This window comes from Scyliorhinus canicula, chromosome 1, assembly GCF_902713615.1.
Source record: "Scyliorhinus canicula chromosome 1, sScyCan1.1, whole genome shotgun sequence".
NCBI classification, from domain to species: domain Eukaryota; kingdom Metazoa; phylum Chordata; class Chondrichthyes; order Carcharhiniformes; family Scyliorhinidae; genus Scyliorhinus; species Scyliorhinus canicula.
This window is the reverse complement of record NC_052146.1, coordinates 268,658,196-268,675,726: the sequence shown is the minus strand read 5'-3', so window position 1 is coordinate 268,675,726 and position 17,531 is coordinate 268,658,196. Positions and strand designations below refer to the sequence as shown.

Here is a 17,531-nt window from a genome sequence, read left to right as displayed (position 1 = left end):
GTCAATGTTTTATGTAGTTTCGGCATAACCTCCCTGCTGCTATATTCTATACCTCAAAAAATACATGAGAGGATTCCATAATTTCTTCTTAACCATCTTATTAACCAGTCGTCCAACCTTCAGAAATCTGTATTCATTTGCTCCAAGATCCCTTACTTCCTTTACATCTTACAGTATCTTCCCATTTTATTGTGTAATTTTTTGCCTAGTTTAACCTCCCCAACTGCATTACCCTGCACTTCTCGGGGTTACATTCCATTTGCTACTTTTCTGCTTACCTGACCAGTTGGGGAGGAGGTGGTGTAGTGGTATTGTTACTGGATTAGTAATCCAGAGACCCAGGTAATGCTCTGGGCTTCTGGGTTCGAATCCCACCATGACAGATGGTGAAATTTGAATCCCGACGGCGTCAACATGGCCTCAGGATCAGTAATACTGTCCCCTACAGGGAGCCAGTATGGCACTGGAGCGACCCACGGCGCACCAGCTGCCGATCCCGGCGTCAGATGGGCACCGCCGGTCCGCGCATGCGCAGTGGGACCGGCGTGATTTCCGCTCCTGTACGGTGTCTCCCTTCTCCGCGTTGGCCCCGACGCAACATGGTATACGGCTACAGGGGCCGGCATGGAACAAAAGAGGCCCTCAGCCTGAGGGGCCAGGCCACAGCGGAGGCCTGCCCTGGGGTTGGATCCCCCCCCCCCCAAAAGGGCGCCCCCGGATCCTTCCAGGTTTGAACGACGCCGGCGGGACTCGGATTTTTTGGTACGGCCACTCGGCCCATCCTGGGCGGGGAATCGCTGGGGGCGGGTGAGGGGGGGGGGGGGGTGAGGGGGGGGGGGCGGTGAGAGAGGGGGGGGGGGGCGGTGAGAGAGGGGCGGGGCCCGTAGAGTGGCCCCTGACCGGCGCAGCGCCAATGGCGCCGATTCTCCGCTCTCTGGAGAATGGCGTCCCAGTGGCAGGGCGCGATTCGCGCCGGTTGTGGCGATTCTCCAGCCCGGCCAGAGAATCCCACCCATATTGTGGGAAGCTGACCAGGTATTGATAAAATTAGTCAAGTCTAGGGTGAACAAAGGTATGGATGACAGTTTTAGCAGCAAATGAGTTGAAATAGGAGCGGAATTGAGTGCTCTTACGGAGGTGGAAATAGTCCTGTCGATGGCACAGATAAGTGATGGGGAGATCATCTTGGGGTCAAATATGACATTAAATTTGCAAACAATCTGATTCAGTTTCAGACAGTTGTGAGGGAGAGGGATGAAGTTGCCGATGAGTGGTGTTTGTGTTGAGTCTTCCCAGTGTTTGCAGGACATTTCATAGAATAGAATTACTACAGTGCAGAAGGAAGCCATTTGACCCATCAAATCTGCACAGACCTATATTGCCCCTTAGTAGGATGACTGGGTTATAGGGATAGGGTCGAGGCATGGGCTTAAGTCGGGCACTCTTTCCAAGGGCAGGTGCAGACTCGATGGGTTGAATGGCCTGCAGTGTGATTCTATGACCCTCTTAAAGAGCACCCTAACCAGGTGCCCACCTTATCTTTGCACAACTCACACATGACTGGGCACTAAGGGGCAATTTAGCATGTCTAATCCACTTAACCTGCACATCTTTGGACTGTGGGAGGAAACCGGAGCACCCAGAGGAAACCCACACAGACACGGGGAGAAAGTACAACCTCCACAGAGACAGTCACCCAAGGCTGGAATTGAACCTGGGTCCCTGGCGCTGTGAGGCAGCAGTGCTAACGATATGCCACTGCGCTGCCCTGCTCATCCAGTGCTGGATGTCAGACAAGCCGTCTGAAAGTTTAGAGACATAGGAAGGATTGAAAGAGGTGGTGATGTGGTTCAGCTGTGTGTCGTCAGCCAAAATGAACCTGGGTCCCTGGCGCTGAGGCAGTAGTGCTAACGATGTGCCACCGTGCTGCCCTGCTCATCCAGTGCTGGATGTCAGACAAGCCGTCTGAAAGTTTAGAGACATAGGAAGGATTGAGAGAGGTGGTGATGTGGTTGAGCTGTGTGTCGTCAGCCGAAATGTGGAAATTGACCCTTTGCTTCTCTCCCACTATATCTGTCACAGCTTACCCTCTGATTTTAGTTTCTCTGCTGTTTGGTCTTTCACACATTTTATTCAATCTGGGGACAGCCATTAGCACTCTTATCCATTGGTTTCTGTGGCTATGACTCATCTTTCATTCCCTCACCCTACAGTATAAATATCTCCCACTTTCTATGCCTTTTAGCTTTGACAAAGGGTCACCTGGACTTGAAACAATAGCTCTTTTCTCTCCTCACGGTGCTGTCAGACCTGCTGAGTTTTTCCAGCATTTTCTCTTTTTTGTTTTCAGATTCCAGCATCCGCAGTAATTTGCTTTTATATTTATATAGAATTTGTTGCTGGATTTAGGTAGGTTGAGTAAGTGGGCAAAAATCTGGCAGATGGAGTATAATGTGGAAAAATGTGAAGTTCTTACCTTTGACAGGAAGAACAGGAAGAATAAAAACAGAGTATTTCTTACATGGAGAATGCCTGCAGAATTGTGAGCTGCAGAGGACCTAGGTGTTCTAGTGCATGAACCACAAAAAGTAAGCAGATAATCAAGGAGATTGATGGAATGTTAACCTTTATTTTCAGAGAAATTGACCATAAAAGCAAAAATGTTGTGCTTCAGTTCTAAAGGGCCACATCTCAAATACTGTGTGCAGTTGTATTGAAGGGAAGATGTTAAAGCAGTTCAGAGGAGGTTTACTAGATTGATACCTGGAGTGAGTGAGTTTTCTTATGAGGATTGGCTACATGGGGCAGCACGTAGCACGGTGAGTAGCACTGTTGCTTCACAGCACCAGGGTTCCAGGTTCGATTCCCAGCTTGGAGCACTGTGTGGAGTCTGCACGTTTTCCCTGGGTTGGTGTGGGTTTTGGTTTCCTCCCACAAGTCCCGAAAGAAGTGCTGTTAGGTGAATTGGACATTCTGAATTCTCCCTCTGTGTACCCGAACAGGCGCCGGAGTGTGGTGACTATAGACTTTTTGCAGTAACTTAATTGCAATGTTAATGTAAGCCTACTTGTGACAATAAAGATTATTATTATTGTTATTATTAGAAAGTGTGGGCTTGTTCCTACTAGAGTTTAGAAGACTGAGGGGCGACTTGATATAAAACCTATAAAGTATATAAAATCTATTAAAATATATAAAATCTTGAGTAGCTATGACAAGGTGGACGTGGAAAGGATGTTTCCTCTTGTGTGTGGGTCCAGAGCTAGCGGGCTCTGTTTTAAAATGAGGGGTTGCCCTGTAGAACTGAGATGTGGAGAAATATCTTCCCTTCAAAGGTTGTGCGATTTTGGAACTCTGCCTCAGAAGGTAATGAAAGTAAGGTCATTGAATATTTTAAGGCAGAGCTAGATAGATTCTTGTTAGGCAATGGAATCAAAGGTTCTCACGGGTAGATGGAAATATGGGCTGAAATTCTCCGACCCTGCACTGGGTCGCAGAATTGCCCGGGAGGGGGTGGGGGGGGCACGAGAATTGTGCCACGCCGCTCCGACGCTGGGCCATTGATTCTCTGGCGACCGGAGAATCGGCGCCAATCGCGCCCGCGGGTCGCCGCTGCGATGGTTGGGGGCCATTGAAAGCAGCCCCCGACAATTCTCTGCGCCTCAATTGGCCGAGTGCCTGCTGAGTGCCGCCGGCGTGGGTTACGTATGGTCCTACCCGACGGGACATCGGAGTTCTGGCTGTGGGGGCCGTCCTGGTGGGGTGGGGGTGGGAGTTGGCCTCCATGGTGGCCAGGAGCACAATCGGTGGGCATGTTAATTCTGGAGGGGGGGGGGGGGGGGCTGTGAGGTCTATGTTCCTCCGCTCCGGGCCCCTGTAGGGCTCCGCCATATTGCCCAGGGGCGGCGCAGAGACGGCAACCCACCCGCATTCGCGGACCCACGCCGGCCATGGCGCGCATGCGTGGGCCTGTGCCAGCCGTGGCTTTAGAGCGCCGGAGCAGCGGAGTATCCTAGCCATGGAAATTGTAACACAAATGGATGAACCATGATCTTCTAGAATTGTGGAGTAGGCTCAAGGTGTTGAATGAGGATAGACTAGAAAGGTTGGGCTTGTTTCTATTGGAGTTTAGAAGACTGAGGGGTGACTTGATTGAAGTATATAATCTTCGATTCTCTGCTATTTTGTATGCTCGCATGTAAAGAGAACAGGGAGAGGGGACAAGGGTGGGGTCCCAGAGATGTGGTTTCTCCCTTTTGGTTGTCACTAATAGTTACTTTTAAAAAAAACAAAGAATGAATTTGGCTATGCTTCTTCATCCCTTCTCTATAAATTCCCCACTTCCAGAGAGGAGCAGGTGTAACATTGGAGTGCCCCACTCACACCCAAGAAATACAACATCAGCGGGAGAGTGAAAATTCCCATTGGAAAACCCGTCATAATCTAGGTCACTTAAAACAAAAGTGGCATTGATTAATAGTATCATGGTCACTGCAGGATAACGGTAATTGTTGATGATACCACATTATTTAACTTGGCAGCAGAGAAATATCACTTGTCAAAGGTTCAAAATGCTTATTTGAAAAATTGGATATTCATCACCCTAACAAACCTTGTCCACACTGTCAGTCTACTTATGTACTCTTGTTACTAATGCTTCTACATTTTTGGTTAATATTCCTTTTTAGTGTCTTAAAAAAGGAAATTGTAGTATGTTTGTTTTTACTAAAATGTACAATTTGGGATTTGCATATTGTACATGAGGACTGTTTATATTTGAAACTGTGGCTAATACTGAACATATTCCGACAGAAATAACTTTTATCCACTGTTTAAGTTTGCTCCTACCAAACAAAAATTGCTGTACCCTGACAAAAATTGCTGCATCGTTTTAAATTGTGCCACATTATTTCATCCTGCACATCATTAGGGTAGGGATTTCAGGAATTATAGAATCAGAAAATCCCTACCGTGCAGAAGGAGACTGTTTGGCCCATTGAGTCTACACTGACTCTACGAAAGAGCACTCTACCCTGGCTCACTACCCCACCTGTCCCCATAATCCCGTAACCTAACCTGCACATTCCTCGACATTAAGGGGTAATTTAGCATGGCCAATCCACCTAACTTGCTCATCTTTGGACTGTGTTGGACATGCTGATAAGGAGGCATCAGTGTTGCTCCTTTCCTCTCCAATATGAAATGCATATGATTGTGTGCATTTTCTACCTGCAAAACGCCCATATAAAGAGTAACCGTTAATGAAAGCACATTTTATGTCCTGGATGAGTGATTTGGAAAAATATAGCATTAGTTTAAGTTTTAAATCTTTCTGATTCTAAAACAAATCCCTGTTCTGTTTGCAGCAGGGCCTTTTCACAGTAGAGGTGCTCTTGGAGCACTGATGACATGCTTGAGAGCAGCTAGAGCTCAAGGACTGTGGAGCACGACTGAGGAATCTGCATGGAATCAACTGATACCTATTAGCCTGATAAAGCAGGCTTTGGTTCATAAGCATGAACAGGTATGCACTGCAATTTAAGAACCTATTTAATATTGAGATCTGTGATCTCAGGTTAAGTTGTTGGTCTCTGCAGCTGATTCTCATATTAAGTTGTTAGTCTGGAGGTGATTTTAGATTTATGGTGGACTTTTCATGTAATACTGCTCAAATAGCTATTCTTTATCGGAAAGAATGGGAATGTTCTTGGTGAGCAGTACTGAAACTGCAGACTGGTATGGACAGAATATAAATTGCTCTGAGTCTTGTTGAAAAAAGAGATATGCTGGCAAAGCTTGTTATCTTGAATTCATCAGGACGGAGCCAAATTGCAAAGGAGCAACAATTTATACTGCATGAGAAAAGGGCACTGCCCACCAAGAACATTAGTTGGCAGATTGACTTTGAGTGGCCGATTGCCAAGGAAAACGCACCAGGGAACTCTTGTTCCCCTGTACTTTCGTTTCAATTAAAAAAAGACGGCATGCCTGGATCTGTTCTTTTGCCTGCAGAGGACAGGTCTTGGTGTATGAATGCATGTAGCTTTTAGCAAGCATTAGTGAACAATACTGAGATCCCAGCTGATAATCCGACCAAAAACTGAAACAAATTACGAGACTGAAATTAATGATTTAGGTTATGATGTTGCTTAACTGGCAACTGCTCTGCCCAATACCGTAAGAAACTATAGAGAATTGTGAACACAGCCCAGTCCATCACACAAACCCGTCTCCCATCCATTGACTCTGTCTACACCTCCCACTGCCTTGGGAAAGCAGGCAGCATAATCAAAGACCCTTCCCACCTGGGTTATTTTCTCTTCCAACTTCTTCCATCGGGCAGGAGATACAAAAGTCTTGAGAACACACACTAACAGGTTCAAAAACAGCTTCTTCCCTACTGTTACCAGATTCCTGAATGACCCTCTTATGGACTTAACTGATTGCTTCACACATTTTCTCTACTGAGTAGGACCACACTCCGTATACATACCCAATGCCTGTGGCTATGTATTTGCATTGTGTACTTATGTGTGTCCTTTTGTTTTCATCCATGGAATGATCTGTCTGGACTGTACGCAGAACAATATTTTTCATTGTACCTCGGTACACGTGACAATAAATCTAATCAAATCTAATCCAATCCAAATGGATGCATTTTGCAGCATGGAGCATTTTTTGATCTCATAACATATTAATGTGTGACTTTTCTATGTTTTAATCATCCCACATCAAAACCTCAGTGCGAGGTATGCTAGGCATTTGTTCAAATTGCCAAAATTCTTAAATATAATTGTTGGATTCAGCGGTTTGCCTTTTTGAGGTACCTATTTATGGCACCTCAATTGTGAAGAATTTTCTTTTTCTTGGTTACATGTGGAATAATAAGGCTTTGCACTTTGGAAGCAGGAAAATTGTATCAGACTCATCTTCTGAACTACCATGCACAGATGAGCAGTGAACAGTATATATTTTGCTGGGGCTACTCTGGGGCTATTGGATGAAATGTTCATTTTGAGAATGGTAACCCTGTTGGGAATGGGTGAAGACAGTGAAGAATTGGCTCATGGTTCACATTACTGTTCTCAGTCAGATTTTTGGATATAGCAATGCGCAGAAATGAAATGCTGTTCTAAACAGGACATCATCAGTAGTAGATCTTTGCTAGTCAGTGGTCACATGAATATAGAAGACATAGTATTTGGAAGACGCGGGAAAAGTTTAAAGTAACAAAATTGCCAAAATCTAAATCTTATCTTGTTGCAGGTCCGTCTAGATGCCTTGGGTTTGGTATGTGAGACACATCGCAGTACAGAAGCTCTATCCCAGCAAGAAATAGCCGTAACAAAATTTTTTCTTCCATATAACCTGAACAGTCAGAGTCCTGCGATGAGGCAGCAGATTGTGTGGTTAATGAGAAAGGTGGGCCTTTTTAAAATCTACTTTTGCATGCTTCCTTTCAGCAGGGTCCTTTTGATCAGTTTACAGAATTTGGTAACTTAGTGGGCAGCACCATAGCACAGTAGTTAGCACTGTTGCTTCACAACGCCAAAGACCTGGGTTCGATTCCTGACTTGGGTCACTGTCTGTGCGGAGTCTGCACGTCCCCCCCGTGTCTACGTGCGTTTCCCCGGGTGTCCCGTTTCCTCCCACAAGTCTCGAAAGACGTGCTTGTTAGGTGAATTGGACATTCTGAATTCTTCCTCTGTACCCGAACAGGCGCCGTAATGTGGCGACTAGGGAATTTTCACAGTAACCTCTTTGTAAGCCTACTTGTGACACTAATAAAAGATAATTAGATTAAAATTGTGTTCATTTTTTTGAAAATTACACTAACTTTCTCTGCAGCTCTTCTCTAGGCTAAGGGACAGTTCCCAAGTGCTTTATAAGCAAACTCAGACTGTTCATAGACAGAAGATTACTGTGTATGAAGAAAAAACAAATTCTCAACATCCAGAAGTTATGCTCCAACAGTATAAGGTACAAAATTTTAGCACTTTTTGCACATGTATATAAATAAATGACTGTAGTTTTGTCTACAGCTAAGATTGGATTAGAATCAGAAGACCTGTCTTTTCTGTTCTACCTGTCTGAAGGAGCAATTTGCATCGTGCCACTCCCTGCCTTCTCCCAGTAGCCTTGTGCATTCCTCCTTGACAGATAATAATCCAATTCCTTCTTGAATTCCTCGATTGAATCTGCTTCCATCATGGTCTTATAGAGTAAACTCCAGATCCTAACTTCTCTTTGTGTGAAAATGTTTTCCCCCATGTCTGCATTCCTTCTTTTGTCAACCACCTTAAATCTTGACCTCTGGTGCTTGATCCTTCCACTAATGGGAACAGTTTCTCCCAATCTACTCTGTCCAGCCACCTCAAGATTTTGTGTACCTTTATCAAGTCATCTCTGAACCTTCTCATACAAGTTCACATAAGGGAAACAATCGTAACTTCTTAACTCTACCTTCATCCTTGGAATAATTCTCACAAATCTTTTCTGCACTCCTAACAACTTTACATCCTTTCTAAAGTGTGGTGCCCTGAAGTGGACACAGTACTCCAGTTGAGGCAGAACTAGTGTTTTATTCAAGTTTAACATAACTTCCTCGCTTTTGGACATGGTGTGCCATTACAGGACCTTTCCCTGGCGACATTGAAGGAATGGCAATATAGTTCCAAGTCAGGATGTTGTGTGGCTTGGTGGGAACTTGTAGTTGGTTTGTGTTCCCATCTGCCTGCTGCATTTGTTCTTATGAATGGATATAGGTATAGAAGGCGCTGTCAAAGGAGCTTTTGTGAATTGCTTCAGATACTTGCTGCAAAAATTCCTTTGGAGTCGAGGATGACATGCTTCCACACTGAAAATGTATTCTCAGATAACTGAGGAGTCCAATATGTGACCTACAGTCTCTGTCACAAGTGGGGCAGATGGTGGTTGGAGGAGCAGGTAGATGGGGTGCCGGGGTTGCCACATGCTCCTTTCACTGTCACTGCTTGGCTCCAGCTTGCTCTCAGTGATGAGGCTCGAGGTGTTCAACTCCTTTCCAGATGCTTTTCCTCCACCTCGGGTGATCTTGGGCTAGGGATTTGCAGGTGCGGTGAGGAAGTTGCATTTTTTCAAGGAAGCTTTGAGGGGTGCCCTTGAAGCATTTCCTCTGCTTCCTGGGATTCTTTTGCGTGCCGAAGTTCTGAGTAGAGTGCTTGTATTGGCAGTTTCATGTCAGACATGCAGATGATGTGACCCACCCAACGGACCTGATCACGCATGATCAATACTTACATGCTGGGGATGTTTGCCTGAGTGGGAACACTGACGTTGGTGTGCCCTATCCTGCCAATGGATTTGCCGGATCTTGCATGGATAGCATTGGTGGTACTTCTACAAGGTTTTGAGGTGCCTGTTGTATATAGTCCACATCTCTGAGCCGAATGGAGGACGGATATTACTACTGCTCTGTCGACCATGAGCAGCATGGTGCTGGGTCTGAGGTCCTGTCTTCTAACACTCTTCCTCAGGTGACCAAAGGCTGTGCTAGCATACTGAAGGCAGTGTTAAACCTCATCGCCGATTTCTGCTCCTGTTGACAGTGGGTTCCCAAGATATAAAAATTGGTCCACTTGTCCAAGGACTCGATGTGGATTTTGATCACTGGGGGGGCTGTGCTATGTGGTGGGCGGTGCAGGTTGGGAGGACCGTTGTCGTATGGATGGATTATTTGTGTAAGGCCCATTCTCTTGTACGCCTCTATGGAAGTGTTTAGAATGGCTTGGAGCTCAGCCTCTGAGTATGCACTGACCCAATCATCGTCCTCATAATGTAGTTCGATGACCTTGGATATGGTTCAGCCGGCAGAGGTTGAACAGATTCCTGTTTGTTCTGTAGTTTAGCTCCACTCTTGTGGGGAGCTTGCTGAAGGTGAGATTGAGCATTGAAACAACGAAGATCAAAAGAGCGTTGGTGCTATGACACAGCCTTGCTTAACCCCAGACCGAATGCGATTTGTGTCTGTGGTGGATCCATTAGTCAAGATCGCAACTTGCATATCATTGTGCAGTAGGTGAAATGAAATGAAATGAAAATCGCTTATTGTCACGAGTAGGCTTCAATGAAGTTACTGTGAAAAGCCCCTCGTCGCCACAATCCGGCGCCTGTTCGGGGAGGCTGGTACGGGAATTGAACCGTGCTGCTGGCCTGCCTTGGTCTGCTTTCAAAACCCAGTATGCTAAAAGTGCCAAAGATGATGAACATTTGCGGGCAGCCAAAACGGAGGAGGACGCTCCTTGCAGTTAAAGGTGTTGAAAACCTTTGTGTGGTCAAAGAAGGCCTTGGGATTGGTGATATTCCCTGCATTTCTCTTGTAGTTGCTGCGCGGTGAAGATCATGTCCGATGTGCCCTTTAGTGGGTGAAATCTGCATTGGCACCCTGGAAGGAGCTCTTTAACCACAGGAAGAAGGAGATCAAGGAGGCCTCTTGCAATAACTTTTCCTATAGCCAACAGTAGGGAGATTGCTCTGTAGTTACTGTAATCGGACCTTTCACCTATTTTAAAAATGCTCCCGATAATGGCGTCTTTGAGATCTCCTGCCATGTTCTTCTCCTAGATAGGGGAAATGCGGTAAAGTATTCATGCCAATAGTGCTTCTCGGACGGCATCGTGGTACAGTGGTTAGCACTCCTGCCTCACAGCATCAGAGATCTGGGTTATATCCGACTTTGGGTGACTGTCTGTGTGGGGTTTGCAATTTCTCCCCATGTCTGCGTTGGTTTCCTCCCACAGTCCAGTGATGTGCAGGTGAGGTGGATTGACCATATTAAATTGCCCCCTTAGTGTCCAAGGTTGTGTAGGTTAGGTGGGTTATGGGGTTACGGCGGGGAATGGGCCCAGGTAGGTGCTCTTTCGGAGGGACTTGCCGTCTTGAGTGCCCAATGGCCTGTGCTGCAGGAATTCTATGATTCTTCCGTGTCTCAGTGCTTAGTCGGGGATTCCTTCATGCTCCTGATGTATAGTCAGAATATGTACATGGCAAGTGTAGTTAAGTCCCTGGTTAATTGTGACCCCCCCCAGGATATTGATGGTGTGGGAATTCAGCAATGGTGATGTTGTTGAATGTCAAGGGGAGATGATTAAATTTTCTCCTGCCCGAGATGGTCATTGCCTGGCATTTGTGTGGCACAAATGATATCTCATTTATCAGCCCAAGCCTAAATGTTGTCAATGTCTTGCTGAATGCTGGCATTGAATGTTTCAATATCTCAGGAATTGCGATTGGTATTGAACATTGTGCAATCATCATCCTCATTTCTGATCTTAGGTTGGATGGACGATCAGTGAAAAAATTGATGATGGTTGGGCCCAGTACACTGCGTCGAGGAACTCCTGTGGCGATTTCCTGAGGCTGAGACTAACAGAATGAAGTGGCCGAGTGACATCTTATTTTTTTGAATGGTGTCTCAGATCCCTCCCCATTATAGTAAGGTGGTCAACAAGCCCCCACCACCAAGATTTCTAGCAACTTTCCCTCAGTGCAATTTTAGTTTAGCTGTAATCAGCACAAGGAGGAATTGATTGTCCGACAGAACAGATTTGATAATGTTGAAGTGAAAAAATTATGCTTTATTTTAAATAAAGGGGTGTTGCAATTGAAATATAGGAGGAGAAATTCAGTATTAATGAATAAACTTTTATTTTATCTTCAAGGATTTTATGGTCTGGGTGTGTGACAGACTATTGCGAGATCTGTTCCCTGGCGCTTCGTTTCCAAGGAAATTTATTGTCTTGAATCTCTTGGGGGTAATTGCTGAAGTTTTTGAAAATTTAGAGGGTAAGTTATATGGAATGTGATCGTGTGCTGTACTTGTCGGACAGTACGACCAGGTTTAGAATTTGTGGTTAAAAACCCTGCCCCATGCCACTTACAAATGCACATTTACTAAATAGTGCCACTGCCTCGCCTTTAGTTCTCCATTGCTACAAAACTTCTGCAGCCATTGATCTACTTCCCCTTCGATGCCCTTGTCCTTGGAAGAATACTTGTGCTCTCCTATCCTGGATGTTTGCCCTGGTATGATCCTCTTCTTTGTTCCCTCAAGTCTAAGAAGTCTGAGACAATCTGGCACGCAAGTGGTTTAGCCCTCGATTTCCAGATCTGGCAGGGCCATATCAACTTTTATTGTGGTTAACCCTCCTGCAAAAACTACAATAATCCAGGATAATTCTGAAGAACAAAGATAAACCTTTGTTTATTTTCTGTCACCACATTATCTTTATGCTCCTTTCCTCTGCCTGTTCTACCCTAACCTCCAATAAGTGTGAGGGATCTTTGAACGCTTTGTCCTGAATTTGAGCAGACGGGTTCAGCAGCGTCTCTTGTTTCCCCTGCTTCATCTTGTTATATAAGCTATTTTACTTACCTTAGCTCTGAGCTCACATTTATTAGAAGAGTTTGAATTACTGTATAGTGAGAAGTGTTAAACATATTGGGAAACAAGTATTGTGAAGTTTACAATTTTTTGAAGTAAAAAATTAACATTGTCTGTCCTGATTATGAATTTAATGACATTGTACTTTGTTTCAAAATGTTTTTCTGCAGGTCAGACTTACAGAGTGGTGCAAATGACTGATGTCTTGCAGCCAGCCTATGTTGATGCTTTAGTAGGGTGTTTGAACAGCACCTTTGAAGAATTGAAGTTACTAGCCTATGACCTCTTGAAGAAACTCCCGGCTCCCATTTTAGGATTGCAGGTAACAGACTTAAGACAGGGGTTGTTCAATAAGTTTCTAATTATTTTATAAACAGGCTCCATATAAGATTGTTTGATAATCGTAATGTATCCAATGAAATACATACAATGAAAATCCTGCTTCTAGTATATCCATCTCTCAAAGTTTCTGATTTCTTACACTTGGAAGTGTTAAATTTGGATGTTTCTTGTTTCAATGTTGCGTAAAACAGCAAAAAATTTGAAACTTAATAAGTTGGAAGCCTACAATAAACATTGGATCAGATTTTGATGGAGTGGAGCCTTTCTTGTTAATTACACTTGTTTGTGCATGTTTAGGTTTTAAAATCTTTTTCCCAGTAAATTATTGGGACTGTGAGTTGATATTGGTTTGGCAAGAGCAACAGGAATCTTTGGACCACAGTGTACAATGGGACAAATAGTGCATCTCTTACCAATACATTTTAAGGATTGAGAAATTAACAGTAAGGCAGATAAAGAAGGCAAACTAAAGTGGTGAATTAAATGCCAAATCAGGTGCAGAAAGAGAAACTAAGACCAGGAGAGGGGCACTGTGTTATAAGAAAAACAAAATGACTGAAAGGGAAAATAGGGGTAAAACTTATAAACATTTAAAATCTCCTGAAATAAATCATAACTCAAAGTAATGAGACTGCAGACTTGATTTTCTTGATTTTCTTTTGTCAGTCATTAACACAAATTGCATAGTTAAAAGACTTGCACTATAATTATAAGATTTAACTTTCTGTACTGTTTTTAATGGACAATTAATATATAATTGTAACATCTTCATGAGAATCAAGGGGATTTCACAAAGTTAACAGCAGGGTGACAGAAATCAGGCAGTAATTTGTGATGATTTGCAGTTCATGGTATGCACCTTCAACTCTGCAAGTTGCTAGCCAGTTTGCATATTGATCAATTGATCAGAAGCTATTATTTTCTCAGCAAAATTACATCCGATACCGTAGTTCTCAGAGCAGTAGGATTTAACCTGTCATTGTTTTCAGGATGTGCCTATTTACAAAGCTGATGGCAGAGTGGCACAAATCAGCTAGAAATTTGTTGTGATTTGCAGTTCATGTGTATCTTCCACACTGCAAGTTGCTAGCCAGTTTGCATATTGATCAGTCGATCAGATGCCATTATTTTCTCAGCAAAATTTAATCCGATGCTGTAGTTCTCAGAGCAGTAGGATTTAACCTGCTTTGATTTCAGGATGTGCCTATTTACAACAGTTGTCTGCAGGAAATAGTTGAATAAATAGAAGATTATAGAGTAAAAATTCAAAACAGGCATGCAAGGTGTACAGGAAACAATCACTGCATCTGAATGAGAACTACGGACTTGGTTGAAATAGACACTGTTGGGGTAAAGGGGTACGGGGAGAGCATGGGAGTACAGTGTTGAGATTGAGGGTCAGCTATGATCACATTGAATGGTGGAGCAGGTTTGATGGGTTGAATGGCCTACTCTATTTTCTATGTTTCTATTATTTTGTTCTAAACATTTGCACTCATTTACATTACTTCAAGAACATACTTAAAATACTTAGTGTATTTTGGCTAGTTGTCATGGTTGTTTCTTTTGGCTGGAACTATTTATTAAATGCTACCCTTTTCCACCCCACCTTACAGGATAGTGAGAAATTGCAAACACTTTTGCAGACAGCTTTGGATCTTTCGACCAGTACCAAACCTTATGATTGCATCACTGCTTCGTACCTCCTGGCTCTTTTGGTACAGCAAGAAGGCTTATTGACAGCTTTACATGCTTTAAAACAACAAGCTGGTTACCTTAGCAAGGTTCATGAAAAAGAATCTGCCGTTAAGGAAATGCTAGAAACCAATATTTTGGAAGGTTAGTGTTAATCTACAATTTTATATATTATCACAGGTAAGAAAACAGAGCCTTCCTTTCTTAGTCTCCTTGCTCCTTTTTCTGCAGCTCCACGTTGAGTCCAAGAGTACTTTTTACATGAAAAGTAGATTTCTTGCTGTTTTATGAAGACAGTGCTGTCATTAGTCACCAATTGATTTCACAATATTTCAAAGATGGTTGCATCATAGGGTGGGCGATGGGGAGGTGGTGCGTGGTGGTAGCATAGTGGCAATATTACTGACCCAGGTTAATGCTCCAGAGACATGAGTTCAAATCCTACCATGACTGCTCGGAGAATTTAAATTCAACTAATAAATCTGGAATAAAAAAGAATAAAACTTGATGGATCATTTAACATCAGTTAAGCACTGGAGACAACAGAGGCACAGGCAGTTGATCCTATGAAGTCCTCCTCATTGACACTTGTGTCAAAATTGGGAGAATTGTTGGTCATTCTTGCCAAACTGTACGTTATAACCACTGTCGCAGACACCTCATCCCAGGAAAAGTCCTGTTCCACTGGCAGTACAGAAGCATCAGAGGTGCCAGCAGAGTGTTACATTGTTGGGAGGAGATGGCTCTGGGAATCCTCAACATTGACTGTAGTCCCCATCAATCTTCATAGCATCAATCATGGGTAATTATGGTGATTATCACCTGCCACACTCCCTTGCTGATCAGTCAGTGTCCCTCCTTGTTGGATACCACTGAGAATACCATTGGATGAAGCACTGAGAATTGCAAAGGCACACAATGTCCTCTAGATGGGGAGTTTTGAGGTCTGTCACCAAGAATGGCTTGGTAGCAGCACTTCTGATTGAGCTGGCCAAGACCTGAAGCTTGGTGAAAGGATAAAGACTGGACCTTGTCCTCTCCAATCTACCTGTCTCAATGCAGTTGTCAGTGGCATTATTGATGAGTGGTCACTTCACAGTTCCTGTACGGACATGCTGAGGACATCTAAATCATGGTGTGTGGTGCTAAATGAGGTAGATTAAGTACAGGTCTAGCTGGTCAAACTGGCCATCCATGAGCCGCTGTGAGCCATCAGCAAAAGTTCAAGTTTTTTCCAGCTCATGTTCCAGCATATTTCTCAGTCTACCATTACCATCAAGTAAAGGGACCAAACGCTGTTCAATTAAGAGTGTGGGAGATCATGTCAGGAGCAGCACCAGGTATATTTACAAAGTGCAAACTTGATGAAGCTGTGACACAGGACTAGACAGTGGAAGCAGCATGTGACAGGCAAAACTAAGTGATCCCATAACCAAAAGATCAGATCAGATCAGTGCTCTGCAGTCCTGTCACATTTAGTCTTAGTAGTGGTGATGTACATTTAAACAACCAACAGGAGGAGGCGGCTTCTAAAGTATTCTCCTCACCCAATGTCTATGTTGATGTATTTACATTGTGTATTTATTGTATGTCTCATGTTTTTCATGTATGGAATGATCTGCCTGGACTGTACGCAAAACAATATTTTTCACTATCTCGGTACATGTGACAAAATAAATCTAAATAAATATATTCCCATCCTCCATGATGGGGGAAGCCCAGCATGTCAATGCAAAAATGAGGCTGAAACATTTGCATCCATCTTCAACCGGAAGCAGATGATTGTTTGCATTTTCTTTCTGAGGTCCCCACTGTCATGGATGCCAAATTTTAGTCAATTCCAAAGGTACTGCATGTAACAAAGGCAAAGGGCCTTGACAACTTCCAGGCTGTAGTGGTGAAGTCTTGTGCTCCAGAAATAGATGGACCCTTAGCCCATATGTTCCAGTACAGCTACAACACTGGAATCTACCTGTCAGCATGGGAACTGGCCCAATTATGCCCTGTCTACAAAAAAGCAGGACAAATCTAATTCAGCCAATTACTGTCCAGCAAACGTCTTTTGTAAGATGCCATTGATAACGCTATCAAGTGGCATTACTCCCCAATAACCTGCTCACCGATGCTTGGTTTGGGTTCCACCAGGGCTACACAGCTCCGGTGACCGTGAAGGAACAGCTATATAGTTCCAAGTGAGGATGGTGTGTGTTGGTTGGAGGGAAACTTGCAGATCGTGGTGTTCCCGTGCATCTGCAACAAGTTTGTAGACTTAACTGGCACTTAATAAATATTTTTAAAAATATAAATGTAGAGTACCCAATTAATATTTTCCAATTAAGGGGCAATTTAGCATGGCCAATCCACCTAACCTGCACATCTTTGGGCTATGGGGGTGAAACCCATTCAAACACAGGGAGAATGTGTAAACTCCACACGGACAGTGACCCAGAGCCGGGATCGAACCTGGGATCTCGGCGCTGTGAGGCAGCCGGGCTAACCCACTGTGCCACCGTGTTGCCCTGCACTTAATAAATAATAGTAAAATTGGACAGAGTCAGCATGGATTTATAAAAGGGAAATCACGTTTGCTAAACCTTGTTGGAGTTATTTGAGGACGTTACTTGTGGCATAGATCAAGGAGAGCCTGTGAATGTGATGTATTTGCATTTTCAGAAGGCTTTTGATGAGGTGCCACACAGGAGGTTAGTAAACAAAATTTGAATACATGGAATTGGGGGTAATACACTAGTATGGATTGAGAATTGGTTACTAGACCGAGAGCAGAGAGTAGGAATACATGGGTCATTCTCAGAATGGTACACTTTTACAAGTGGGGCACCGCAAGGACCAGTATCAGAGCCACAGCTGTTCACACCCTCTTTGAATGATATGAATGACAAAAACTAGATGGGAATGTAAGTTGTGAGGAAAATGCAAGGAGGCTCCAAGCGGACTTGTACAGGCTAAGTGAATGGGCAAGAACATGACAGATGGAATACAATGTGAAGAATCGTAAGTTATCCACTTTGCTGAAAAAACAGAACATAGGAATTAGGAGCAGAAGTAGGCAATT

General features: G+C 43.9%; 2 protein-coding genes across 2 annotated transcripts in view; one reads left to right on the top strand and one right to left on the bottom strand.

The window, feature by feature from the left end:
* LOC119974222 (thyroid adenoma-associated protein homolog) overlaps nucleotides 1-17,531 on the top strand; it is a 570,459-nt gene that overhangs the window by 30,339 nt on the left and 522,589 nt on the right. The window contains 6 exon segments of the mRNA XM_038812984.1: nucleotides 5,370-5,524; nucleotides 7,267-7,422; nucleotides 7,849-7,980; nucleotides 11,700-11,823; nucleotides 12,592-12,743; nucleotides 14,380-14,602. Coding sequence (XP_038668912.1) covers nucleotides 5,370-5,524; nucleotides 7,267-7,422; nucleotides 7,849-7,980; nucleotides 11,700-11,823; nucleotides 12,592-12,743; nucleotides 14,380-14,602 — 942 coding nt within the window.
* plekhh2 (pleckstrin homology domain containing, family H (with MyTH4 domain) member 2) overlaps nucleotides 1-17,531 on the bottom strand; it is a 390,052-nt gene that overhangs the window by 217,581 nt on the left and 154,940 nt on the right. The gene's annotated exons all lie outside the window — the stretch shown is intronic.